The sequence below is a fragment of the Physeter macrocephalus genome, chromosome 11 (genome assembly GCF_002837175.3).
Source record: "Physeter macrocephalus isolate SW-GA chromosome 11, ASM283717v5, whole genome shotgun sequence".
Lineage (NCBI taxonomy): Eukaryota > Metazoa > Chordata > Mammalia > Artiodactyla > Physeteridae > Physeter > Physeter macrocephalus.
The window spans coordinates 74,671,716-74,699,392 of NC_041224.1; the positions used below are offsets into that span (position 1 = coordinate 74,671,716).

Here is a 27,677-nt window from a genome sequence, read left to right on the forward strand (position 1 = left end):
AGCAGTTTCTGTGATTCTCCAAGTGCTGTTATAACTAATACACCCCCTCCCCCATTTCTCTTTGACTGCTCCATTCTGCCAAGGGTGGGAAATAGTGTCAGGTACTAAGGGGTGCAGAGAACTTGAGGCCCTAGGCCCTGACATGCTGGAAGATGTGGATCCTTCCAGGGCAGGAGTTCCATGTTTCCTGATTTTCCTGAGCCTTGGTGGAGTTTGCGTGTCACCTTGCATCCCCTTTGGGGCTCACTGAATGCTTTTTGCAGGATGTGCTCCCAGCCTCGAAGGCGCTGTGTAGGGAGGTGGGGTCTGGTGTGCTCTCCCCGCCCCCCTGCCACGAGGCAGTGTCCTTGCAGAGACTCTGCAGGTCTGAGCAATCGGTGGTGCTGGAAGGTGGTGGTGGTGCAGCTGGTAACCAGTCATCAGAAAGGCTGCTGCTTCCCAGGTGCAGGGCAGGAAGAGGCTGGGCTGCCCTCTGCTAGGGGAGGAGTCTGACCTGCAACTGGGCTGCATGTGCTCTTGGCAAGAGTGGAATGGGGTCAGAGCCCACTGATCTTAGTCAACTGTCCCCAGCCCTTCATGCCTGTCCCTCTGCTTGGACCTCAGCCCAGAACTCTGCCTGCATCCGCAAGACAGCCAGGGTGAGTTCCGGTTCAGCCATGGCCCCGGGGTCAGAAGGACATGACAGATTGTTGGCCCTGCCCCTGGGACCTGACCCCCTCGATGGGATCAGGTGCCTCCACGGAGGAGAGGGGACATAGGGGGGCTTCCCATTACCTCTTGACACCAAAGCCAAGGTGTGCCCTTCCTGGGTCCAGCCTGGCTTACCTTCCTAAGAAGGCTATTTTACAATTCAAACAGTGCGGACGAAGGTATAAAGTAAAAACAAAGGGCCTACTCCTCAGTTCTCCTCCCCAGGGGCAACAAATGTCTACCTGATTCCTGGGCATCCTCAAGGATATTTTCCCTGTGCGTGCACATATAGCTGTACAACTTTTTTTTTTTTTTAATGCAAGTAGTAACTCTATACACAGTGTACTGCAAGTCGCTTTTTATAAAAAACGCATTTATTATACCTCGGAGGACACGTCAGACCAGCACCATTAGCACTGCCCCATCTCTGAAAGGCTGCAGAGTATAGCGCTATTGGAGGTACAGGCATTATACAACTTCCTTCCTGATAGAGGTTTAGGCTGTGACTTGTTTGGGACCATTATAAGCAACGTTGCAATGACATCCTTGTTCTATATCTTGGAACATTTTCACAGAAGTTAAGGATCAAATATTTAGTGGGACTGCTAGGGTAGGGTCTTAGGGTATGTGTGTTTGAAATTTAGGTAGTTACAGCCCAAATGCCCTTGAAGGAGCGGCCCCATTGTAGAGTGCCTCCCCTTTAGTCCATCCTCCACTCAGCAGCCAAAGTGATTTTTAAAGACAGTTAGATCAGGGTCTTCCCTGGTGGCGCATTGGCTAAGAATCTGCCTGCCAGTGCAGGGCACACGGGTTCAATCCATGGTCGGGGAAAATCCCATATACTGTGGAGCAACTAAGCCCGTGAGCCACAACTACTGAGCTTGCGCTCTAGAGCCTGTGAGCCACAACTACTGAAGCCCGCACACCACAACTACTGAAGACTGCACGCCCTAGAGCCTGTGCTCTGTGACAAGAGAAGCCATGGCCATGAGAAGCCCGCGGACCGCAACAAAGAGTAAGTAGTCCCCGCTTGCTGCAACTAGAGAAAGCTTGCCCGCAGCAACAAAGACCCAGTGCAGCCAAAAAAATATATATATAAATAAATTAATTAAAAAATAAAAATAAAAAAATGACAGATCATCTAATACCCCTGCTAATACCCCAGCTGCTTCGATGGGTACCCACGCCTCTGATGCTATGCCTCGTCCGCCCTCCCCACAATCTCCCTTCCCACCAAATGCTCCAGCCACACCCACTTCTCACCTGCCCTCCAGCACAGCAGCACATCCCACCACAGGGCCTCTGTGGGTGCTGGTCCTTCTGCCTGGTGCCCTCAGAGCTCCATGTGGATGCCAACATGAGGGCCATAAATAGCATTTTATTGTTGTCTCCATGACTATCATCTTACTGTTGGGTGAGGTTGAGTGTTATATCCTCTACCTGTTTTCCTCTCACGTTTTCTCTTTTTCATCGATAGGTACAAACTCTTTGTTTAAAAGATAAACCAACTATTTGTCTCTCAATTTTGTTACAAATATATTTTTCCTGATTGACTGTCCATCTTTTGAGTTTGTGGTAATTTTTCCACTTAAGTGTCTAAGTTTTAGGTATTCAAGTTCGTGGACCATTTCCATATGGTTTCTAACTTCATGAAGAAGCCCCTCAGCTGAGCTCCTGCCTCTGCTCACCGCAGCTTGTGCTAGTCCTGGGGCTGGGCGAGTGTGGAAAGGCAGGCTGGGGCCCGATCGTGGGGCCCTGAGTGTCTCAGAGCAGTCTGGCTGCGGGGGATGTGAACCACAGGTTTGGGGCAGAGGAGGCGTAGGACCCGGTTTGCATTTGAGAAGTTAACTAGGCAGCCGTGGGGTGCGGAGATGAGAAGAAAGGGGGAGTGGTGACCTCCAAGAACCTGCTGAGGGCCCAATGGCTGTGACATGCATGGGGAGGCTCAGACCCTTAGCTCCCCCTGAGGCCACTACAAGGAACTGGGGAGACCACAGCCCATCTCTGCCCATGGAAACTGCTTAGGGGCAGCCTTGCCATGGGCCAAGGAGGGGCTGCCCCTTCCAGTGGGGCAGTGAGTGGGTCTGGGTGGGAAGAGTCTGCGCTGTTATTACACGTACTCTACAGACAGAAAGCCATGACTTCACTCTTGAGATGAAAGGAATCACATTTGCCCACATACACCAGCAAAATCTTAAGTTTGATTTTTATAATTTAATTTTAGAAAAAGGTCAACAGCTTGTATTGGAGGATGATCTCACATTCACACTCCTGTTCTGGGTTAAGCAGCCTCAAATGGTTACTCTTGGTAATGATGTGAACATGTGTGCATAGGTGTGTACATGCAAGTGTGTGCGTAATTTATGAAAGTTCTTGCCATCATACCCATACATCCCCCTGTTAACAATTTCACTTTTTTACCCTGCTGTATGTGTTGCGTGGTAAATATATAATTTGATATAAGCCTCATATGATGTAATTTCACAATCGAGTCCTAACCATTGAGATACGACTTAATTTGTTAAAGTGATAAACAAGATTATTATGTGCAAACAAACAGGGTTTATGCTCCAGCTGCATCCAAATTTATTTCACAAAGCTGTAAACACAGGCCCTTTCTCAAGTCCTGATGATTGAGTCTCTCTGCCTTCTGTTGACAGGAGAGGAATGCAAAGGCTGAGTCGGTGCTCTCGGCCCTGTGTTGGCTCTTGCCTTTCCAGCCCTGTCACTTAAAGAAACTCATTCATTCCCCAGGTTGGGCAGTGCTCCTCGCTGGGGTCCTTCTAAGCTTTTCACACAGAGACTTTCCCAAGCGGGGACATCTGATCTCAGCCTGCCCGAGCGGGGCCCCGGGCCCCGGGGACTCAGGAGCTTGAGAAATGTGCTGAGAGCCTGGGAGCCACCGGGGGAAGGGGCAGGGGTCACAGCCCTCCTCCCTCCCTGCCCCAAACTGCTCCCCAACTGAGAGCCCCTAGTGTAATTCCACCCCAGACCTGGGGGTGAAAGTGGGGAGGCCCATTATGCCAGCAAGGCCCAGCCCCACTTCGTGTGACCCAGCCCAGCCCTGAGAGTGGATGGAAGAGGCAGGGGGACTTTGGCCCAATCAGACCCCACCGTCTTCCCTTGGGCTGTAAAACCAGCATTGGGGGGATGCGGGTATCCAGGGAACTCAGCCCTAGAATAGGAGAACCCTCAACCCTGCCCCCCCCCCAACCTGGGCGGGGTGGGAACTTCTCAGCACTTCTTAGCAGCAAGTGGTTCAGAGGAGAACCCAGTCTGCCTCCTGGGTCCTTAGAGGGCTGCAGGCTGCAGGTGGAGAGGTCAGGCTGCTGGCCCATGCTGGCCAGGTCCGAGAAATGCTCATTCCACAGGAATTACCTTCTCTTCCGCATGCAATTCTCCAGCCGGCCCAGCTCCTCATAGGACTGGTAGAAAACATCAAACTCCCGGGTGCCCCAGCCCCTCCAGACAGCCAGGCACCACTCCAGCTTTTCGTTCTCAAAGCCGCACACAACTGTGTCCTTTGCCACTACGGCAGCATCCACAAGCACCCTGCAGAGAGAGGGGGTCTGAGAAAACCCACAGGGGTCCCCACTTGGTCGGAGCTGTGACCCTCACCCTGCACCTTTTTGGAGGACACAGCCTGGTTAAGGGGGAATCTGTGCACCCCAGCCTGGCACCACCAATATGCTGGGACACACTGCTTCTCTCTCTGTGATCCAGCCTTTGGGCAGTCTTCCTAAAGCCTAAAAAGGGGCCTAGGGCATCCTTTCAGGTTCACCTCAGAGCAGGTATCCTCCCTAATGCACCTCAGACCCCAAAGAGCCCAGAAAAAATGGTCAGCCCTCTGTGTCCACAGGTTTGGCATCCTCAGATATGGAGGGCTGACTGTACTGTGCCATTTTACATACAAGGACTTGAACATGCTTGGATTTTTGTATCTGCAGAGGTCCTGGAAGCAATCCCCTGCAGATGCTGAGGGAGGACAGAATTATCTATTCTACCTAATGATTCTTGCTCATCAATGGTCCATGACGGATTTTAAGCTTTAACTCAATTTCCTTGCCACCCAGCCCAGGCATGTTTCTTTTCCCTTTCTAAGTTTCCACATGCTTAGGAAATATAGGGCAAATACTAGGCAAAAAACCAGTACCAACAAGTCCTAACTATGTACATTTTTTTTGAGCCTGTGGATTGTTTTGCATGATCCGGGCATACACTGCAAGTTTCCTCCTGGGCCTCTGCAGGGCTGTGTGTCCCACCTCCGGGCACACACTGCCTGCATCTCCTCCCTCTGCCCCGTGTGCCCTGCCTGGCACTGAGGCCAGCATGTAAACTGGGATGTGCAGGGGCCTCCACTCCCTCAGGCCTTGCATGTCTCAGGTACTTGGTAGCTATTTGCCAAGGGAATAAACGTCTCAGGTGCATCTCAAAAAGCTGGCATCCCTTTTGCTGGCTGCCTGGGCTGCTTTCTCCCTACAGTGAGTGTGCCTGGCTCTTGGTAAACCTGTCTTTGGGAGGCAAATAGGAAAAACAACACCAGGAGAAAGTTCAGGGGAACTAATGGTGGGCACTCTGAGGTCAACAGGCCCGGGCTCTACAGACCTGCCTGCTTCCCTGGAAGCCTGACCTGCGATCTGGGAACTACTGCCGCCCACAAACTCAGCTGTTGCTCAGCAGCAAACCCAGATCTTGTCTCCAGTATCACTTGCAGGGCAAGGGTCACTGGCCCGGGTGCCATAGACATTTCCTCTGTCATCATCCTACTCCGGGGAAAACAGGCTGAATGCGATTTCTCCTAATGGGAGATTAACCGTGTGGGACTCAGCAAAGTGAGGGGTGTGGACATTGCCAGCTGCCTGACAACTCCAGGAACACTGGCTGGCACCAGCCTCCCATCTCTATAGTCAGGCAGACTGTGTCTGGACAGGCTGTCCTGCCCAGCATGACCCTCACAATGGAGTCTGGCCTGCCTCCTGGTGGAACCCCCAGCAGATGGGTACAGCTGAAACTGGGAATGGGCATGGTGAGGGTGGGCATGGCAAAGGTTGGCGTGATCTGGCTGTGCGGCTCCACCTGGTGCTGTATGGGAGGAGAGGCACCTCAGGAAGGGCTCTCCTGTTTGGCAGGAGGGATGGGGAATCAACTGGATCCCCATTTCAACTGCAGCTGAGCTTGGGCACTGGAGGCATACCCCAGGCAGGGCAGTTGGTCCACAGGTGCTCTGGGCACCCCAAAAACAGGAAGCCGTGACCAGTGGGTGATGGCCGGTTCAGCTGGTATTTGCTGATCCCCTAGGAGCTGCCTGTTCGTCCTCCGTCTATGGCCACAGTGGTGGACACCATGTTTATTGGTGGAGGACAGAGGGCGGAGGCCATCATGCAGGGAGGTGGCAGTGAGGCCTCGATTCCCTACACCACACCCTGGGTCCTCTAGGAGCTGCCCTCAGTCTTACCCGTGTGGAGTCAGCTCTCGGGCTTTCAAGACAGCGATGACTCGACCCCGCTGGGTTCCTGCATCCTTCTCCAAGCCAATGACGATAACATCTCCACCACGCCTAAGAAACCAAAACCCAGAAGGGGAACCGTTTGTCTAGGGCTGTGCTCTCCAGGGGAAACAGAGCTGGTGTGCAGAAAGGCACGGGAACAAACGCAGCTTCTGCAAATGGATTGAGTTACCGAGAGGGCCCCGGAGCAGGGCGAGGAGGCCTTTCCCAGTAGGAAACCTGACCGTGGCTCTCCTTTGTGGTGCCCTGAGTTCTCTGGAGGGCTGATGGGCTTTCATGCAGCCCTTCTTAGATTTGCTAAAGAGATTCCCTCCAGTTCCAGCTCCTGATGGATCTTGACAGTACCTTAAGGTTCCCCTCAGTCTGCCCCCAAAGCAAGAGCAGTGGGAGGTGCAGGATGGCGCTCCCTGTCGGGAAACCTACCTGGGGACCCAGATGACATCTTTCACGGCAAGGATCTTCACAGCTTGCAGGTGCTGGCTGAACGCCTCGCCATCCACGGGGCTCAGGTCATGCTCAGACCTGTCAGAGCCTGTGGTGGGCTCGAGCAGCCTGCTTGTGTCCTCGCAGTCAGTGGAGAAAGGCAAGCTGGAAGAGCTTGCGGGGGAGTAGGGTAGGCTTGAAAGGGACGTGGGCACCTGGTGGGGTGGAGACGAGGAGTAGGAGGACATAGAGCAGTAGTCGGTCAGCGAGTCCTGGTGGGTCAGGATCTGCGTGCCCAGCTCCTCGCTGTACATGATGCTCATGTCTGCAATGGAGTCCTTCTTGGGCTCCTTCGGGCTGGCTGTGGAGCAGTCCAGGGGCTCCGGGCCCATTGGGTGCACGGGAAACACGTCCCTGAGAGGGCTGGGGTCCCCGCAGAAGTATCGGGCGCACAGCTGGTAGGTGGCGGAGTGGTACATCACCAAGCAGTTGGCCCTGTCGTCCAGGCACCAGACGACCTCCTCCCCGTGGCATTCAGAGCCGCACACGACTGACGTGACCACCGAAGGGGCTGAGTAGGGCTCCAGCCGCCTGCTGATCTCCAGGGCCACGCAGTCGATGACCAGCAGGCCCGGCCCGTTGCTATACCAGACCTCGGATCCACTGTTGACCACCTCCATGGCCTTCACGGGGTAGGGGTTCTGCCTCGCATCTTCATCTGGGATGCTGAATTTGGACCTGTTGGCTGTGTGTGAGCACAGGTAGGAGCAGCTGTGGTCTGGGGTGCCGTGCACCATGGGAAACACCGCCACAAGCCCATCAGCCAGGCCTGCCAGCACCAGGTAGGAATTCTGCGGGGAGAAGACAGGGATGCTTGATGCCCTTGTGTCTCGCGCACCCGGGAGAAACAGTTGGTGCAAGGCTCATCTCTGCACGTACTCTAGGTGGGCACGCGCTTTCTACCAGCATTTCCTGGAGAAGCCAGCTCCTAAAAAGGCAGCGGCTGCCAGCGGGAGCTTCTGGGTATGCTCCCAAAGGAGGTGCAGCTCAGGCCCAGAAAAGCCACACCCATCCCCCCTCCTGTGAGCAGGAGGAGAAAGGTCCATGGCACCCAAGCAAGGGGCACATGTTGCCTGGACCACACGGCTCACCTTTGGTCAGCCTGGGCTTCTTGCAATGCCAGCAGGAGGGAGCTGCCTTCTCCTTCAGGTCACCAGGGCCTCCTTCTGAGGCAGGATGTGGTGCCCTCCTTCCCCTGAACTCTGCTCCTTAAGGTGACAGCAGTTGTGGACACCCTATGAGTCTGCTCTTGGCCTCCTGCCTGCTGCCCCACAAGCCGGGTGCTCCATAAGAGCAGGCCTGGGTCTGCGTGCCCACCACTGCCCCCGGCACTGGCCTGCACAGGGAAGGGCTGAGTCCCAGTCATCTCTGTGACTCCCCCCAGTTTTATGCTCAAGTCACAACACATGCTGCTGAACTAATTCTTGAAGAAATCACTTCCAAATTCAACTCTCTTGTGGAGGCACTTTTTGGCCACTATGCCACGTTCCCCGCTTACCACATCTACTCTGAAATGCCTGTGGTTTAGGCATTGATGGGGTCTTGGGGTGTCTCCCACCCCCGCAATGAAGCATGTGCTCTTCTACAACCACCAGAGGTCATCAGGCAGAGGCCAAATTGCAGAGACTGTGCTGAATGCTGGGCCCAGCCCAGGCCTCCTCAGAGCATCTGTGCGGAGCTGGGAATGGAGAGCAGCTTAGCAGCCTAGACGCCTGGGTGGGGTTGGGGGGTGGCCAGGAAGAGTTCAGAACAAAGCCAGAGCCGGGAGAGAGCAGAGACGTGGGCCTTGTGCCAGGGAGGGTGAGCTGCAGAAAGCCCTCTTGTTGGCAGCTGGGAAGTTGGGCTGTCCAAGGTGATGAGTGAACCAGCCTCTAGCTTACTGAAATCAGGATTCAAGGAAAGAAAACAGCCAAAGCAAATAGGAGCAAGGTCTCTATCAGTCCCGGCTCTGGGCCCCAGCCAGGCGGTGAGTCCCACATCCCAGATGGGTGTGGATGTGTGCGTGCAAGAATGCAGGGGTCTGTCATCCGTGGCCACAGGGCAGCATGGCCTCTGAGGGGCAGACTGGCAGGGAGGTTATGCACAGAGCCAGCTTTATTCCAGCTGGTCGAGTGGGTGGTGGTGCCCTGGCTTGGGGCTCTGGCCAGCCGTGGCTTTAAATAACACTTTCTGTTGAGTTCTGTGCTTCAGTGCAATGAGGTCTCGAGCTCCCCAGTTGCCCGTGGGGCCACAGTCAAAAATGACTCTAAGGTTGATTTCAGTTTCTTTTTTAAAAAAAATAAATTTATTTATTTATTTATTTTTGGCTGTGTTGGGTCTTCATTGCTACGTGTGGGCTTTTTCTAGTTGTGGTAAGCGGGGGCTACTCTTCGTTGTGGTGTGCGGGCTTCTCATTGCAGTGGCTTCTCTTGTTGCGGAGCATGGGCTCTAGGTGCGGGGGCTTCAGTAGTTTTGGCACACAGGCTCAGTAGTTATGGCACACAGGCTCAGTAGTTGTGGCACAGGGGCTTAGTTGCTCCGCGTGTGGCATGTGGGATCTTCCTGGCCCAGGGATCGAACCCGTGTCCCTTGCATTGGCAGGCGGATTGAAAACCACTGAGCCACCAGGGAAGTCACTGATCTCAGTTTCTTAAGAAATGAAACTGTAGAGAGTTGGAGAGGAGAGTGCATATATTTCACGATTGTTAGGAAGTAGTAATAATGCTCAAATTTACTCAGTGCGCTGGCCCAGAGCTTTGGGTACGTTATGCCCAGAGATCCTCCTCTCAATCTCTTTTACACACATTTTGCAGATGGGAGAACTGGAATCAGATGATAATAGCCGACATGTTTTAACAAAGCCTCACCAATAATGACCCTTCAAGCAGAGAGCTGCACAAACAGGGGCCTCAGGGCCCACAAAGGGGTTCTGGAGGCCAGAGAAGCCTTGGGGACGCCGCTGAGGAGCTGGGGCGAGGGTAGGGGCAGCTTCTTGGGGGGATGGTCATGGCGCTTGATCTTCAGAAATGAAGAGGAAGAGGTGTTGAGCGGCAGGGTCAATTCTGGAGGGAAGGGCCTGCTCAGAGTGCGGTGCAGGGTGGGGAGGGGTGTGAGGGGGCAGCGGGGGGTAAGCCCTGGCCGGCCCTGTGGGCTGGGTCTGATCCTGAGGATCAGCAGCACTGCCGGGGCCCAGGGCTGGGGAGGGAACCACTCGCAGATTCATTTGAGAAAGGCAGGGGCTAGAAGTTGAGGTGATGAGTCTTCAGGGCCATGCTGGACAAAGAGGGACTGAGTTCTGGGACTGAGGCTGAACACTCACGAGGAGGCAGAGCTGAAGGGGGAGGGGAGCTGGATGCCTGACAGGGGTGGGGGCCTGCCAGGGCCCGGTGACCAAGTGGCTGTGGGAGGTGCTGGGCCAGGATCCTGAGGCCCCTGCTCTCAGAAGGGGAAGGGCACACATGCAACTTCTCCTTGACACCAGTTGCACCAGAAGAGCATCTCACCAGAACTGGGGCTGTGGCATTTGCATGCAGAATGCAAGCCTTCCCCTTAGCCCACTAATGATGGCCCTGATCTCCTGTCTCTCTAAGGCTGACTGTGACCTAGGCTTGGTGATCCAGAAGAGCATGGCTCTGCTCCCTCCCCACCAGCCCAGTGGAACGGGGAAGGGATAATCAGAGATCTAGACACCACCTCCCCTTACCTCACCTTTTTTATAACAGGCACCGCCAAGAAGCAGGTGACGATGGCTGGGGTGTCCAAAGCCCGTTGGGGCGTGTTCAAGGGACACATGCCCTTGAGGCTGTAGATGTAGATCTTCTGGTCCTGCGGAGGAGACAGTCAACATGAGAGCCGGGGGACTTCCCTGGCGGTCCAGTGGTTAAGACTTTGCCTTCCAACGCAGGGGGTGCGGATTCGATCCCTGGTCGGGGAGCTAAGATCCCACATGCCTCACGGCCAAAAAACCAAAACATAAAACAGAAGCAATATTGTAACAAATTCAATAAAGACTTAAAAAAACCAAAGCAAACCAAACAAAAAAAAACATGAGAGCTGGGCTGCAACAGGCCTGCCGGTTCCTAGGGTGCACTTGGTCTCAGAAGGCCCTTTATGCCTTGGAAAGTAACTTATTGAGGCTTTCTGGTTGGTTGTTTTCATTTTTCTGTTCTTTGTAAAAACTTTGAAAACTATAGAATATTGTGAAGAAAAACAAAATCGCCCATACTCCAATACCCAGAGAAAGCCACTTTTGGGATTTGGAGCCCAGACTTTGTTTTCCATGGGTATTGGTGTGTGTGTGCGCATTCTCAACAGTGGGACCACATTTCTATGCTGTTTCCACACTTTTCTTCTCCCAGGATGATCAGTGCAGGCAGAGGCCCTGTCCTTCCTGGTCTGTGAGGGAATGATGCATGTCTATTGCTCAGGTGTACCAGAATTTGGCTCATCTGTTGTCAGATGTTTATTCTGTTCAAGTCTTTACTATTATGAATTATACTAGAATGAGCATTCTTATACACCTATCTAGTCTGAGTGTGTGTGCGTGTGTGTGTCTTGGTTTTTTCCTTAGAACAAACTCTTAAAGCTAAAATTGCAGAGGCTTACATGGTACGAATATTTTTGAGATTTCTGATGCATATTTGAACCATACTTGCCATCTGGAAAGGCTGCACCAGTTCATACACCCCCACCCAGTAGCTTCAGAGCATTTGTTTTGGGGCACTCCTCTCTGGAGTCCTCAGAAGACAGTTCCTTGCGCCTTCTGCTGACCTTTTTACATGAAGGCGCGAGGCCTCAGAGCTGAGTGGATTTGCTGTGTAGACAGGCAATGTTATAAGAAACCCAGTCACTTCGCCAACCTGCTGGGGTTCTCCTCTTGCCGAAATTCTGCACTTGACACTTAGCTGAATCCCAGAGATGCTGCTTGCTCACAGGGCTGCTGGCATTGCTCTGGGGTCTCACAGCTGTGGGCTGGGGTTAAATCTGAAATTCAAATGTACCTGGGTGTCCTGCATATTTAGTTGCTAAATGGGACCCCCCCAGGGGCTGGTGTCGCCCACCTCGATGAGAGCCCTGCAGAGGGGTGGTTACCTCGGTGGCCGTCCACAGAGAGTTCTGGACCTTGAGCTGGCAGCTCAGCTTCATGCCCGCACAGCTCATGCGCTGCACTTCCAGGAGGCCCTTCTCCGCGTTCACCACCGTGTAGTTCCTACAATCGGCAACAACTGTGCAGTCAGCTCAGGCCTCCCTCTCCCTGGCCTGGCCTGTAGCAGCCTTGGAGAAGGACATCAGCTGTGGGCCTTGTCCACCCCTTCCAGCCCAGCGTCCAATTTCACATGTTTTAAGAGACTCAAGGACTGTTCATGGCTGGGGAAGAGCTTGGTTCTGCCTGCCTGGTAATGCTTGAACATTTGGGCAGAGAAAGGCCATTCCCAAGCAGAAGAAAGACCCTTCTCTTTCTGTGACCTTTGAGGGCTCAAAAAGTTGCCCACAGCATGAAGGGACACCAGGGGGCTGTACCTGCACTAAGGCCGCTCCCTGCCCTCCCACTGGCCATGTCTCCCCCCCACATCCCTGCCACACACACACAGCAGAGTACATCAGGTCAACCAGAGACAGATGGGGGAACTGCAGAGTAGACTGGGGGTCTCAAAACGGGCCCCCAACATAAGTGCTCTGAGAACTAACAAGCTGTTGTTTATGAGAGTGGCCCTTCACTCACCCGCCCCACCATGTTCCCCAGCATCACCATCTCCCCACCGTCTTTGATAGGCATCCAGCATGCTCACTGCCTGGAGGGAAGACTGAAGCTGGGGCAGGGGTCGGTTATTCACCCAGGCTACACAGATCTTTTCCCCAGTCCAAGGGAATAAGTCAAGTGAGTGAATAGCAGTTCTCAATGTAACATTTTTCTGCCATCAAATTTTGGAAACACTTGTCATTGTTGACTGATAACGTGTATTCACAGATGATAAGAGATGAGTGAAAAATCAGCAAATAAAAACTTTCTTCAAAGTTACATTCCTCCCTTTTTCTCCAGTCTTTTTTCTATGCATTGAAAAAATAAAACTAGGATATTATAAATAACTTTACACTTAACTTGGAAAAAATTAAAAATATAGAGAAACTTAAAGGAAAACACACCCCTATTCCATCCAACAAGAATTTTGTTGTGTGTACCCTGTTTTCTGCACGTCCCCCCTTTCTTCTCACACATTTCCCTTCCTTAATTCAGGATGGTCTCATTTCTCCCTCCACTCTCACTTCCCAGGCTCACTGCCCTTTGTGCTTCTGGCCATAATTTCTTCCCCTCACCCTCCAGTGAGCTTGCCCCTTCTTCAGGCTGGGGGTGAGCTTTTAAAACCCTCCCAAGTCACAGAGAGAGGCTTCCCCTTCCCATTGGAGATAAGATTTTACAGCTCTGAGCAGTATTGTCTCCAATATCCTGGGTGAGTCTGTAAGACTGAGAAGGTGAAGAAAGTATTGCTGGGCGGTAGGGTGGAGCAGGGCCCATGGCAGAAGCAGCACAGAGAACCCCAACATACCTGCAAACTTGGGAAGGTTCCTAGACTGGCAATTACTGGGTCAAAGGGTATAAGTATCTCGAAGCCATTTAAGACATACTGACAAACTGGTTTTCAGACAGATGTGTAAATTTAGATGCTCACCAGTAAGGTATGACCCACCCTCAGTAGCATCCATTATTATCTTTGAAAAAAAAGTTTGCCAACATGATGAGCAAGAAAAAAAGTTATCTTGCAGATTGAATTTATATTTCTTTGATTACCAGAAAGTTCAAATGTTAAAAAATATGTTCATTGTCCTCTGTTTACCTTTTTCAAAGGACACTTATGTTCCTTGCCTATTTACTATTGGATTTTAGTATTTTTTTCCACTGATTTGTAAAAATCCCTGAAATAAAAAGATTAATAATTTAAAATTTTCTCTATTTGTTTAAAAGATTTTAGAGAGTCTGTTGAGGAAATAAATATTGATGGGAAAATTGGGTTTATTTTTATATACACTGGTGAGCATTTCAATTTATTTTATGTGTACATTTATACTCTTTAATAGTAAGAGGGTTTTATTTTCATGATAGGCAATATGCCTATATTTCCTGGTCTTCTGAGATTGTGACATTCCACCAAAAGCATTGTGAGATCAGGATGCTGTGCCCATAAAGGAGTTTGAAAACCATGTGCTGTCATTCAAACCAGAGGGCCCAGGCCCCACCTATCAATCCCTCCCTCCTTTCTTCTTTTTCACAGTGTGCATATCACGGCACATGTGCCCATCACACAGCTTCCGTAATTATCACTGTATGGCCATGTCAGTTCATCTCTGTCCCCATCCATTTTTTTTCTCTCCCCAGATTCTTATGAAGCAAATCCCCCAAATCATCTTTTATCTATAATGTTTCTGCATTTATCTCTAAAAGATGATTAGAAAAAAAAAAGATGATTAGAAACCTAACCACAACGCATGACCCCACCTAAGAAAAGAGAAAATAATTCCTTAATATGAATATCCAGTATTCAAACTTCCCCAACTCTCTCATCATTGTTTTCAGTTTGCTTGAATCAGCAGTGAAAGAAAGCCTACATTTCCACTGATTTTTATGTCTCAGTCTTTTGATAGGTTTTCCTTCCCTCTTTCTCTTTCTCCCCTAGCAGGTCATGTGCTGAAGACACTGGGAGGTGTCCTGTGGAGTTCCTGTATCCCAGGGTTTAACCTACCTCATTCCCCTGTCCTGATCTTGAGTGTTGATTAGATTCCATCTGAATTTTTAGGCAAGAATACTTCCTCATTGGGGTTGTGTATTTCTATTGAGAGGCTCACAATGACTGGTTCTCGCTCCTTTTGTGATCATTCATGATAACTGCCTACATCCATTATTTCAATAGAAATTACAAAATGCTGACATTCTAATTCTAGCATTTCTTCTTCATTTATTAGCTTCATTTACTCTAAAAAGAAAAACTTCCTTCTATCATCTCTTTTGCTAGCTACCATGGGGCACAGTTCACATAGGAAAGGCAGAATAAAACCTTGATTCTTTCTGTATAGACTAATTTTCAAAATAATAGGTTTGTTCCCTAGGAGCTAGGAGCCTCCAATGATGATCAATGAGGAGTTTTATAAGTTAAAAAATTTTTTTAATTATTATTTTTTATTAAGCAGCATCAGAAACTAATGAATTTAAACAATTTGATGTGTCTCAATTCATTGCAGATATTTATTCTTACTGATCCTTGGTTGCCCTATCTTTGGCCAGTGGGAACCTATTCAGATTGGCTCCTGAGTCCCTTTGATCCACCCTCACAAGTCTCTCATGGCATTCTTGTTTCCAGTGTGTCAGATGTTTCAGGTCCACTTCCTGCCCCAAATCTGGAGTCAGCCACTTCTCCAATAAGCCTTTGTTCCCCTTGGCACTTAGAGACCACCATCTGCATCCTAGGGGTGCTCACTAGTATTTGGTTGGTCATTGTTTCTAGGCCTTTTCAATGGGCAGAGCTAGGAAATATGAGTTCATTTTTCTTAAAGCTAAAATACTCACAAATCCATCCAATTTAAATTCAGAACTACAGGATTTTCATTTAACCTATCTTTTATATTTTGCATGCTGAGTATCACAATTTGCAATGCATGGCACCAACATAATTACTCATTAACTTTACCCTACAATTATAAGCAAGGCCTCAAAATAGCAACACTACCACCAACATTATAATTACTGACTGTGTGTATATGTATGTATGTATATACCACCTACATATATATGTATTTTTTACATATATATGGACATATATGTATACACTTTTTACATATATTTTTTTATTTTTATTTTTTAGGGCATTTTTGTTTTTCTTAGAGCACATCTTATGTCAGAACACTCAGTCCCAGTGACATAAAACCTGATGAAAACCTTACCAATAGTGACTTAGGGAAATGGCAAAGTCCCTTCCATTTATCTCATTGTATCTTAAGCTTTGCTTTATCTAAGCCTTATCAGATTTGAGCACCTGAAAATGTTGCACTAGGCTTCCTAGAAGACTATTCGTGTCATGAAATGCTCTCTTGCTTCTGAAGATGTCATTCTAGGTAGGTGGGAGAGGCCACACCTCTGGCCAGGACTGAAGGGTCTCACACAGGATGGTGCTTTTTTGCAAAGTCTCTGATGCTATCTTTCCAAGTCCCTGGCCTCTCTGTCATTCTCCTCGAATATGCAAAGCCCCTCCCCAATGTCCCTGTCCTTCCTGCCACATCACTAAGAAAAAGATGCACCTGGAAGGTTGGGGGGGCATGAATTCTTATTTAAGGGCATCCTTCTTGCTTGGTCCTGGGACCCCTTCCCTTCTCTCTACTCAGCAACTCTGCTCCAGTACCTTCCTCTCTTTCTGACCCCCAGCATCATTTACTTCCTCTACCTTCAAGCTGCAAATAACTCCCATCTTAAAACAAAACCCTCCTTTGACCCCTGCCCCCCATGTCCCTGGCAGACATCACATTTTCTCTGCTTCTCTTATCCACAAACCCACATGTGCATGTCTGTGGACTGTTTTCTCTCTCAAGCAGACTCCATCAGGCTTTCAACCCACTGTCCACTAACCATCTCTCACCATGGTCATCCATGACTGCTCCCCAAGTCCATGGTCACCCCCCCATATTCTGATAGCAGGGCACGGTAGGCCTCAGACGTTACCTGGACTCCTCTTTCCCATCCCAGAACACCACCATGTACTCCTGGCCCTGGGACGAGAAGAAGGCCGTCTGCTTCCCGCAGGGCAGCTGGTACATGAAGGTTGCAAAGGTTGGGTCCTTCATCTGGCTCACCACTGCCAGGGCCAGTGGTCGCTGAGGGAGAGAGGCCAGCAGGGTCATGAGCAAGGGTCACTTACAACCAGATGGATGCCCATTCTTTCCTTGAAACTAAGGGTCTTGAACCAGGAAGGAAGAAGTGGAATCTGCTTATTCAGCACCCAATCAAAACAAGAGGCCAAAACAACTTCAGATACCAGAAACAAACCCTTCCAGGGTCTGGGTCACCGTTATCCATGGCAACTCAAAGTCAAGTGGTCAGGTTACCCTAAACTCTGATATTCCAACCCCCATGCCCAGGGACACAAAATCTGGAAAATAATTTTTCTCAGACCTCCTTTACTCTCCATACATTATACTAGCATCATCTAATTTGATAAATAAGTTTTAACCTTGAAACCATTGGTCTCTTCCAAAAACAACTAGCTTCAAAATGATAATATGGCTCCTGCTCCTCATGAGCAAACTTTATTCCCATACTTTAAAAAGAGATACGTACATTCTCTCTGCTCTTGCATGGGGGCTGTATCGCTATAAAGGTTGGTTTGCTTTATTCACATGATGATGTAACACAAAAGTTGGGGAGGAAAAGAAACTTCATTTTTCCTAAGAGTGACACCCACTCAAAGAAAATGAACTGGATGTATTAGAAGCAATACATATCTCTTTGTAGAAGAGATGAGCAGAAAAGGGTTGCCCCATTTGTTCTAGACCCTCAGTGAAGGGTGGGCAGGTAGTCATACATGTGCACTCTGGAGACCCATAGCCTCCACCAGCTGGCAGGAGCTGCCAGGCCCCCAGGCTCTGTGCCCCCAGGTACCTTCTCGGGCTTTGTGTCCCAGCACTCCATCATAAGCGCCTGGAGTCGATGGAACTGCACTTCCTCCAGCTGCCCCAGAACTGGGCGGATGCCCTTGGACAGCTTCTTGGCAATCTGAAGCTGGTGCTGGCCCAGTGCAGGCCGCTGTCCTGACAGCAACTCGTAGAGCACCATCCCATAGGAAAACATGTCTACCTAGGCAGAGAGGCAAGCCAAGTCAGACCCCCTGCCTGGGCCCAGCAGATCTTGCAAGCTGGCCCTGAGAGAGGGAGTGGGGAGACACGTTAGATAAGGAAAACATGGGCCCTGTCCAAAGGAAGACAATCATCAATTTCACCAATCCATCCACCTCTCTCTACCTGTCCAAGCATCCCACCAACCATCTGACCAACCATCATTCTGTCCCTTTATCCATCTATCTTCCAGTTCTTCCTTTTTTTCTTCCTTCCTCCCTCCCTTCTTTCTATCCATCCAGCCAGCCAGCCACCCACCTGATCACCTGTCCTTCTGCACATTTATCTATCCATCTTCCTATGTACCCATATATGCATCCATCTGACTGTCCCTCTGTCCATTTACCCATTCATCCTCCCATACTTCCTTCCATCCATCCACTCATCCATCCATTCATCCATCCATCCATCCATCCAGCCATCTATCCATCCATCCACTAAACACATAATGAGAACTTGCTGTCAGGCACTGGTTAAGGGCTCGAAGGATGCCACGGTCCTTTCCCTTAAGTATAAAAACAAGGCAGGAAAATGCAAACTCTTGGTTTAACATGCTTGGTAGTGGGAGTACATGCAAATCATAAAGAGGGGAAAGTCTCCCAGATCACAACATCTTGATTCCTCTAAATGTCAAGAAAATGTGCCTAAAGGAGAGAGTTACACAGGTCTCCATGAGGGTCAATAAATAACTTTTTAGCAGAGAATGGCTAAGATAGACCTGAGAGTTTTCAATGTGAAGGTTCTGTTATAAATTTAGTTATGAGGTGCCTTGTCACCTGTTACTAAGAAGCTTATTTTTGTCACTCTGGTTTGCCTTTTCTATCTTGGTTAATAGCCACAGGTGCCGATTTAACCCACATATGCTTGGGTCATTCTTGAAGCAATTAGTCAATGACCCATCTGCAAATCACCAAATAACCAGAAATTACAGACCAGGGGAGTTTCACTGCTGGCTGATTAATTAACCAGGGCTGGCACTAGATACAAGGCGAGCACCGTAAGATGGTTTTAAGTTGTCTGTGTGCCAGCATCTACCAAACAGCCCTCAGGGAAGAAGGCAAGCATTTAGCCTTCATCTCAGCCAAGGCTGACCATGCGGCCGCCTGGGAGGCCATGCTTAACCTGCCAGAATTCACTCTCTTCTCTTGGCTTTGGTGATGCTGCCTTTTGATTTGAACAGGAGCCTTTACCATCCTTAGCTGTCTGTTCCTCACAAGCCACTGTGAGGCTGGTCCTCTGTCTCCATTTTGCACATTTAAATGGCAGAGTTGGGACACAAATCCGGACCCATCTCTGTCTTGGACTTTTTGTCCACTGTGCATAGCCTTCACTATGTTCCTGAACTGAGGTTTGAGTATTCTGAGGCTAGGTCACTGTTCTGAAGCTAAGGAGAAGTCACCCGTGACATTACTAGGTAGATACAGGCCTCTGTGCCCTTCTGGTTCAAGCCAGTGCCTGTGGTTGAGTACGGGAGAGGGAGAGATGTGTGCTTGGGGGCATGTGGAGCCCAGAAGCTGCAGGTGCCTCCAGGACTACGCAGTCCTGGGCCAGGGGACAGCAGTGGGCCAGGGCCCATACCTTCTCGTCGTACACGATGCGAGGTCTGATCTCTGGGGCCTGGTAGCCAGGAGTGCCCTCCACGCCGAGGGCGCCCTCGTGAAATGACTGCCGGGATATGCCGTAGTCTGACAGCTTGATGTTGATGTGCTCCTTGACGTCCAGAGACCAGACCAGGATGTTGTCTGATTTCAGGTCACAGAAGATGATGTTTTTCTTGTGCAGGTAGGCCAGGCCGGAGGCTATCTGGTAGGCTATTTTTTGGGTGAGCATGTGTCCCAGGGGCATAAAGGAAGAATCTTTGCAAAGAAAAAATTATCAAACTATCATCATAACAACTCTCTTCTTACCTCTGTCTCCCCAAATACTTTATATTCTACTGATGCGTTCTCATTGCTCTCCAGGCTGGATGCCAGAAGAGACAGAGAATGACCTTCTTAAGATTATTTAGGTTAGAAATGCTTGTTGTTACTGCTTCATGGCATCTCATGAATTGCATGAATTGCATTTCTTCAGTTGTTGGCGTTTTTACTAAAAAGAGCAAGGATCCAAAATTCCTAGAGTTCATCTCAGGCCAAGATTGCTATAATGTCAAGGGGTGAGTTGGAGGTATAAGAACTCCATTAAAAAATCTCTTCCACTGGGGGAGGAATAATTGATTTTAACTGCATTTCTTCTTGCTGAGTTAAAAGACATCTACCGCTTTTCCTCTGTCAGCTTTTTGGAATTTAGTTACCCATTTCTCAGGGTAAATATTTAAAACTTTTGTTAAAAAATAATATAGGATAAAACTGACCCCAGGGTCTCAGATTTTTAACAATGGTGGACAGATGTGGTGAGTTATGGGCAAAGGAGAGATTTATGTGGCTACTGGGCTTACCAGGCTGCTGCTGATCGGGCCTCCCTGGGCTGCCTCTTCTGATGCTCTCACTGCCTCCAAGAGGGGCTATTATCATCCTCCTTTTATGGATGAGTAAATTAAGCAACTTCCTGGATTATGGCAGACAGCCTGGACTCGGAACATGGCTCTGTCTGACTCCAAACTGTGGGCTCCTGCAGCCTTGCCAACACCACTGCCCAGCACTTAGGCCTGGAGAAGCTCTTTTATCATCCACTGGGACTGGCACCTGAGTCACAGGTGGGTGTGCCCGGCCACAGTTGGCTCCCCAGGATCTGAGCTGCCCACCATGGGCTCTCTGGCCTCCCAGGGGCTGGACTGGGCCGGGGCGGGCCCCAGGCAGTGCTCTGTGGAAGATTCTGGGCATGGTGGGTACCTTTGGCATTCTCGGACAGCACGGTGTTGAGGCTGCCAAGCGGGGCGAGCTCCAGGGCGAAGCAGAGCGGGTGGACGCTGATGCCGATGAGGGACACGATGCAGGGGTGCTGCAGGGCGTGCAGCATGCTGGCCTCCTGCCGGAACTCCGAGAAGTTCCTCATGGCGTCTGTGGACCGAAGGTGCCTCAGCATGGTGTCTGCAGGGAGAGCACGGCTGTCACCACTGCCTGGGGAACCTGTGTAGGGCGGCTCTGCGTGGGGGCCCTGTCACACTCAGAGCTGCCTCACGGGGACTCGAGGGGTTGGGCAGGGCCAGGATTTACATTTTTTTTTTTTTTTTTTGCGGTACGCGGGCCTCTCACTGTTGTGGCCTCTCCTGTTGCGGAGCACAGGCTCCGGACTTGCAGGCTCAGCGGCCATGGCTCACGGGCCCAGCCGCTCCACGGCATGTGGGATCTTCGCGGACCAGGGCACAAACCCGTGTCCCCTGCATCAGCAGGCGGACTCCTAACCACTGCACCACCAGGGAGGCCCCAGGATTTACATTTTCAGTCACTCAACATAACTGGGGTTGCAATATCATCACCCAATTTTGGCACCAAATGTAGGCATTCCTGAGGCATCCGGGCTGGTATCAAGCCCTCTCCTCAGGTCTACACTTGTCCTGTCACATTCGGCATTCCTAGCCCCTTGGTGCACACACCCCCAGGCTTGTCACCCACTCTCTTAGCCCTCACCCCACCCCGCTGCTGGCTGCCCGAGGGTCTCAATTGGATCTTATTCCAATCCTGCATTCCCGAGTGTCACCCGGAGCCTGGCTCAGGCAACATGTCTGGCATGTAACCAAGTTCCACTGCTCAACTGCAGGGATGCTGGGGGCTTGGTCGCTGCTCTCACCTTACTCCCTGCCAGGAGCCAGGACCATGAAGAGCAGAAAGGACTACCACCCTCTTGTCAGCCAGAGAGAAAACCATGGGGCAGCCGTGGGCCTGTGACACGTCATCTCAGGCCAGAGGAGAAAGGTCTATGGGCAGTGGTGGGCTGTGCTGTAACCTTCTCCCAATGTCCTTGAAATGCATCCCTCATGGAAGGCATTTGCCTGAGTCCCCCGAGGGGTCTTTCCCACCAACTGGTCACCCACCAGGCTGTGGCCAGCCCTGAGGTCACCGAGCAGTGTCCACCAGGTCCTGCTTGTCTTCTTGTGTCCTGATCTGTCCCTCACCTATGTTCAGATTTTAAAATCAGGGATCATTGGACATGGAAGTTTAAACAGCATGAAGAAAATCTTGGCAGTTAAAATGTATCAACTGTGCCAGATCTATGTGTGCCAGACAAACTTGTGTTTTAAGTGTAAAAGTCTTGTTTTTCACATTGGGTCTTTAGACCATTAAGAATGTATTTCTGACTATGGTCAAAGCCTGACCCAAGTCTGCCCCAGTTTAGCGAACAGTCAGCCTTTCCCACTGACTCCTGACGTTACCTCTGCCACGTGCCAGCCTCGCCTCCTACACACAAGCAGGCTCTCTCTGTTCCCTTGACAGGCCCAGCCGTGCCCCAGGAGAACACTGCCTTAATGCCTGGAGACTTATAAGTCAGGCGTTTGCTGGGCAAGCCTCTCTCCTTTGTCTTCCGTTGTGGGATTTTCTTGGCTGTTCTTGGGTTTTTGTCACTTCACATGCATTTTATTCTCATTATTTTTAAAAATTTTATGTATTTATTTGGCTACAGTGCGCAGCATGAGGGATCTTAGTTTCCCAAACAGGGATCAAACCCGTGCACCCTGCAGTGGAAGCATGGAGTCTTAACCACTGGACTGCCAGGGAAGTCCCCACATGCATTTTAGAATCAGTTAGATTCACACACACACACCCTGCTGGAATTTAGATGAGAACTAAATTGAATGATAAATATTAATTATTCCTCAATACTTTATGGTTTAATTGCTACCATGGAAGGCATTTTCTAATGGGTCATTTTTGCCAAATTTGATGCTGAGCTCACATCTAACAACTTTATCAAACTCTTATTGGCTATGGTGTTTGTCAATAAAGTCTCTTAGATTTACATTCTCTGCATGTAACTATGGTTTTGTTTCTTCCTTTCTTTTTTTTAAAATTTATTTTATTTTACTTATTTTATTTTTGGCTGCATTGAGTCTTCGTTGCTGCGTGCGGGCTTTCTCTAGCTGTGGTGAGCAGGGGCTACTCTTCGTTGTGATGTGCGGGCTTCTCACTGTGGTGGCTTCTCTTGTTGCAGAGCATGGGCTCTAGCTGAGTGGGCTCAGTAGTTGTGGTTTAGTTGCTCTGTGGCTTGTGGGATCTTCCTGGACCAGGGCTCAAACCCATGTCCCCTGAATTGGCAGGGGGATTCCCAACCACTGCGCCGCCAGGGAAGCCCCATGTCTCTTTCTTTCTGATCTGTTTCTTTATATTGCTCGGGGCTCAAACCCATGTCCCCTGAATTGGCAGGGGGATTCCCAACCACTGCGCCACCAGGGAAGCCCCATGTCTCTTTCTTTCTGATCTGTTTCTTTATATTGCTCTATGATTCTAATTTTTCTACCAAGAGTGTAAATTCCTCTTGTGATCATGAAGATAACCATGCTAAGCCAGGGGCAGTGAGAAATGTGATATCCAGCCGGCTAGAAGGGAGGAAGCCTCCTAGCGCTTGCCCTAGCTGGGCAGCATTAAGTGGTGACATGTTGCTCTAGAACATCTCTGAGCTGCACATGATGTGTGGACCTGAGCATGCCAAGGCAAGAGGGTGTGCCCTCCTTCAGGTGGAGGGGGTAAGGGAGAAGCCACCCATGCTGGCTTCCCAATTCATCCATCTGGAGTGCCCACTGTCCTTCCTTCAGTGGCTGGGTGGGGTGGCCCAGGGTGAGAGGTCCACCTGAGGTCTGACTGTGTGCCCACCACGTGTCAGGCCTGTGCTGGACATGGAGCAGATGGAAATTGTAAGGATGGCCCGTGCTCTTGGGGGCTCAGGTCCAGACAAGAAAGTAATCTCCAAAAGCAATTTCTAGGCCTTGCTCAGCCTAATCCTCAGGTCTGGCCCACATCTTGCCAGGCATAAAGCGGGGCTACCCCTGGGGCCCACATTGGCTTTGTTCACCCTCCTCCCCTGCCTGTGTGGCCTCAGGGGTCTCTAAGATGGTGCAAGTTTGGACCAAGGGAAAACACGTGTGAGAAGAAACGATGCAGGGCCCTGTTTACCTTCAGGGGCATTAGCAAAGTTCTTGAATTTCTTGATCTGGAATCGCTTCACAGCCACGGGCTGGCCTTGGTACCGGGCCCGGTAAATGATGGTGCCACTCCCACCTTGGCCCAGGACAGTGCTCTCATCCTCGCTGTGCTCCAGCTTGCTGTTCTCCAGGAAGAGCCTGCCGGAAACACAGTATGTTGGGGGGGGCGGTTAGGACAGACCTCCCTACCCACCCCCTCTAACCTGGAGAGGCCCGCTGAGGTGGGAGGTGGGTCCTGGGCTGGGCGGGTACAAGAATGTGCTTGGCCATTAGTTCCCACTGAGGAGAGTCAGGGTTCAAAGCCACTGGGAGGTCACACAGATCTGGGATAAACCCCAGCCCTGGGCAGGTCACTCATCCCTGACAAGCCTTGATCTCCTCTATAAAATGGGCTCATAACAGGAATGGTCTCAGAGGTGTGGATGGTAAGTGGCATAGGGTGAAGCCTCTGAAGGTGGCAGACACAGAAAAAGAATTCCTTTGGACATTTTCCTCCAAAAGGTTCTATGCTTTGAGAGCTAGTATCCATCAGACAAACTGCATTTATTTACTGCTAGGTTAGTTGTTTCCTCATTTCTTTTTATTAAGCCAATAATTATATAAATGGCCATGCAGAGCTTCTGATCGGCATGGCCAGTGTCCCCACAATTGATGGCTAGGATTTTACCCAAAGGCAGGGAGTTTAGATCTTCTCACCTGTCTGTGTGTTCTAATCCTAGGTAAAAAGGGGACTTCTGTTGGGCTTTTGGAAATATTGCAAGTCACTCCTGGAAGGGAGGGAAAGAGGGAGGGATGCAGGAAGGGAGAGAAAGAGGGAGGGAGGGTGGGCAAGGCAGCCGGATGCCCTCCCATTTCAGGGCTTCCGCCTGCTTTGCTGAGGCCCCCCGGTGTTCTTCTTCAGCTACCTCTGCCGGGTGCCTCCCCTGGAGCTCTCCTGGCCCAACAGACCAATGCCCCTCTCCCACCCCCCAACCATGCAGTTGTTGCCCATGTCTTCCAGGAACAGATTTTGCAGCTGCTCAGACTCTGCACAGCTCAACCACATCACACTCCTGGCAGATGCAACTGTACCCCTTGTAGACCTTGGTGATGCAGCTGAAGATGAACTGGGCTGTTCTCCAAGTGCCCACCCCAAAACCACCTGCTTGGGAAGTGTGGGCACTTGGAAGCCGCATGAGACAGGGAACAGTGGCAATGCTGAAGATCCCTTGGGGCTTTCTGTTAGGACTCCTGTAATTTGGGGACACAGGACAAGGCTCTGTGGATGCCGGATTGCCCCTGCCCCCACCTGCCTAAACTCCCAGTCAGGGAGTGTGATGCTTTGGGGCCATGGTTGGGCCATAGTTAAAGTTTCCAGAGAGTCTCTGCTGGATTGTGAATTCTGTTCAGATTCTTGGGCATTTCAACTCCCAGCCAAGTACCTTGGTTTAAGAACCATGCTATAGCCTGCAATTAGATCCAAACCAACAGGGACAACCAATCTGGCTTTGCTTTCCAGATTCCATACAGTAGACTCAATAGCCCAGATTCAGTGGGGGCATAAAACATAACAAGGTTCAGCAAATAAATGAAAATTCTAAAATTTAGAGCTGCCTAATTGGGCACCCCACCATGAAATCTGATTCGCACATATATAAATCTCTGCATGTGGTCTCCAAGACGTGACAACCCTCATGTTAAAGATCTAGAGATAAAGGTAAGTCACTTTGCAGAAGAGTGGTATTTAATTGTCATTTCTACAAATGAGGTAATGGGAATATTAAAAAGATCTATGGGGGAAATTTTTCCAATGTAGGAAGTGATTTCTTAATTTAACAGACTCATCCAGAAGCATGTTTTGGAACCACAGTCCTGCAATATCTCGGAGTACTCCATATCCATTTTCTTGGGGTGGGAGAGTAATTTGGAAAAATGACAACACAAATATTCTCGCCACCCCCCCAAGGGTTTCTTTAAAGAAACCAAATAGCAATCCTTTGAATAAGAAAACAACAGGATTTCACAACTCCAAAAACATTGCTAACCACCAATGTCAAATTATCTCCAGGGAGACCAAATCATGGCTTCTGGTTTCCATGACTACAGAAGATTCCATCTTTTACCAAGCACTTGGATTCTGTGACTGTTTCCTATAGGGTGGGACCACAGAAAGTTTTCTGTTTTCTCCAGCATTCTCTCCCCAGTTATTATCTTGGATTAATATAGGTAGACTCATCTCTAGGAACAGATTTAGGGGATCTAAATGCTCAGCTGCAGGTTAGCAGTGAGGAGTCAGCATTTGCCAAGAAAGGAAAATGAGGTGGTACATCTGGGACAGCCCCCTTTTTGGACACCAATAGATATTTGTCTGCTATTCCTTGATCCAGCAGCAAAGTAGGAATCACAGAGGAGGGCCAGCTCAGTGGAAAAGAGCACCAGCTAATGTGAGGGAGAAATGGTGTGGGGTCCCAGGATGACTTCAACTTCCAAGTGCTCTGCCTATTGGCTGGGCCTGTGTGGTTTCAAAAAGAAAGCTGACAGCCTGGTTCCCTTCAGGCAGCCTAGGCCAGGAACCTAAAAGTCACCTGGGGTTGGGTAGGAAGCAGTGGGTCCTGTGCATCGGCGCTGTGGCATACCTGGCCGGGAAGTCGGTCATGAACAGCTCAGGGACCAGCTCCTGGAGAGGCACGGGGAGGTCGGGGTGTCTGGGGCAGGAGATGAAGTCCTGCTCGATGGCTGTCAACACACAGTCTTCCATGTCAAAGTACTGCACATCCTCCAATCTCTCACTTGGGTCAGCGTGCTGAGCCCAGGAGGTCTCGCACACTGGGCAGGGCACATACTGCTCCATCAGTGGGGTCCCATCGCTTTCCGTGGCCGTCAGGGCTAAATGGGGACACAGCAGGAGTCAGCTCACACAAAGGCGGCTGCAGGTGGGTCCCTGAACAGCATGTGCACCCCCAGGCTGGGTGAGCCTTTCACAGGAGGGGGTCTGTCTGCCCTGGCCTGGACCCCTGGGAGTGGCTGAAACATGACTGCCGCACTCGTGTTCCTTTTTGGGGAGCACCATCCTCGATCCTAAAAGACACTTGCAGGGAGGGGCCAGGGATGCACTGGACAGTCGCCAGGGGGTCTAGACCCAGAGGTAGCTGGTCTAGGAGGTGCTGAGAGTTTGGGGATCCCTCCTGCACAGCTGGGCCCCGGAAGGACATTGCAGGCTGGGTCTGAGCTATGCCACACTCCAATGACCAAAGCACAACCAGTAAGGAGCCATTCTTAAAATTAGAAACATAAGGCTTGCAATTACTATGATCTTTTCTAGAAGAGCAAGGCAGGAGGAGAAATCAGTACAAATAATAATAGACAAAATCTAGTCATTTTACTTGTGTTCCCCTGGCCAGGAGACAGCTTTTCTGCACACCCCTGAAAGGAGGTACAAAGAAACACCCTCCAAGTTGTCCCATGGAGATGCCAGAAGGGTGAGCTGATGTCCTGCTTTGTGCAGGGTGGACATGTAGAATTTTCTGGGCACATGTGTGTAACACATCCTGCCAGCTGGCTGGTGGTGCTGTGTCTAGGCAGCCCTGTCTCAGGCCCTCAGCTCAGTCCTTCGTGTCTAATGGGCCCTAGTCAAATCCCCAGCAGCACCTGTTGTGGGGAGATCACAAAGGGCCCGTAGGGTTCAAATGGCCTAGAGGCCCCCATTGTATGGCCAAGCACAGCCCAATTGCCCCAACCCACACACTAAACTACCTTCCCTTAGGCTCCTTTCTAAGCTGTTTTTCCTTGTAGGTCACCTTTCACATCAACACCCAAAGGACCCCAGACCCGGGTGTCCAGCGTATGATCTGGAGCACGCCCAGCCACTGTTTCTTAAGCATTTCTTTTGATGCTCTCCCAGGATACAGGGATGGTGTACGGGTGAGGAAGCCAGCTCAGGAGGCCAGAGGACTGGACTAGCAGGCCAGAGGCGGCACTAGGATCCCAAACTCGCTCTCTGCTCTCTTGGTCTCCAGGCTTCCGGAGTTGAGGGCTCACAGGGAACAGACTGCCTGGTTTTGACTGGATGGCCTCCTCCCTGCAGGATGTCCC

At 50.3% G+C, this 27,677-nt stretch overlaps 1 protein-coding gene across 1 annotated transcript in view; it reads right to left on the reverse strand.

Moving 5' to 3' along the window:
• Window positions 1-2,676: 2,676 nt before the first annotated feature.
• LRRK1 (leucine rich repeat kinase 1) overlaps window positions 2,677-27,677 on the reverse strand; it is a 117,230-nt gene continuing 92,229 nt past the window's right edge. Inside the window, exons 25-35 of the mRNA XM_007110918.4 lie at window positions 26,222-26,471; window positions 23,578-23,744; window positions 20,362-20,559; window positions 19,109-19,386; window positions 17,298-17,492; window positions 16,362-16,513; window positions 11,750-11,867; window positions 10,367-10,483; window positions 6,620-7,470; window positions 6,146-6,247; window positions 2,677-4,242 (exon numbers count right to left, since the gene is read on the reverse strand). Of these exons, the coding sequence (XP_007110980.1) occupies window positions 4,065-4,242; window positions 6,146-6,247; window positions 6,620-7,470; window positions 10,367-10,483; window positions 11,750-11,867; window positions 16,362-16,513; window positions 17,298-17,492; window positions 19,109-19,386; window positions 20,362-20,559; window positions 23,578-23,744; window positions 26,222-26,471 (2,606 nt within the window). The 3' untranslated portion in view covers window positions 2,677-4,064. The remainder of the gene's footprint in view (window positions 4,243-6,145; window positions 6,248-6,619; window positions 7,471-10,366; window positions 10,484-11,749; window positions 11,868-16,361; window positions 16,514-17,297; window positions 17,493-19,108; window positions 19,387-20,361; window positions 20,560-23,577; window positions 23,745-26,221; window positions 26,472-27,677) is intronic.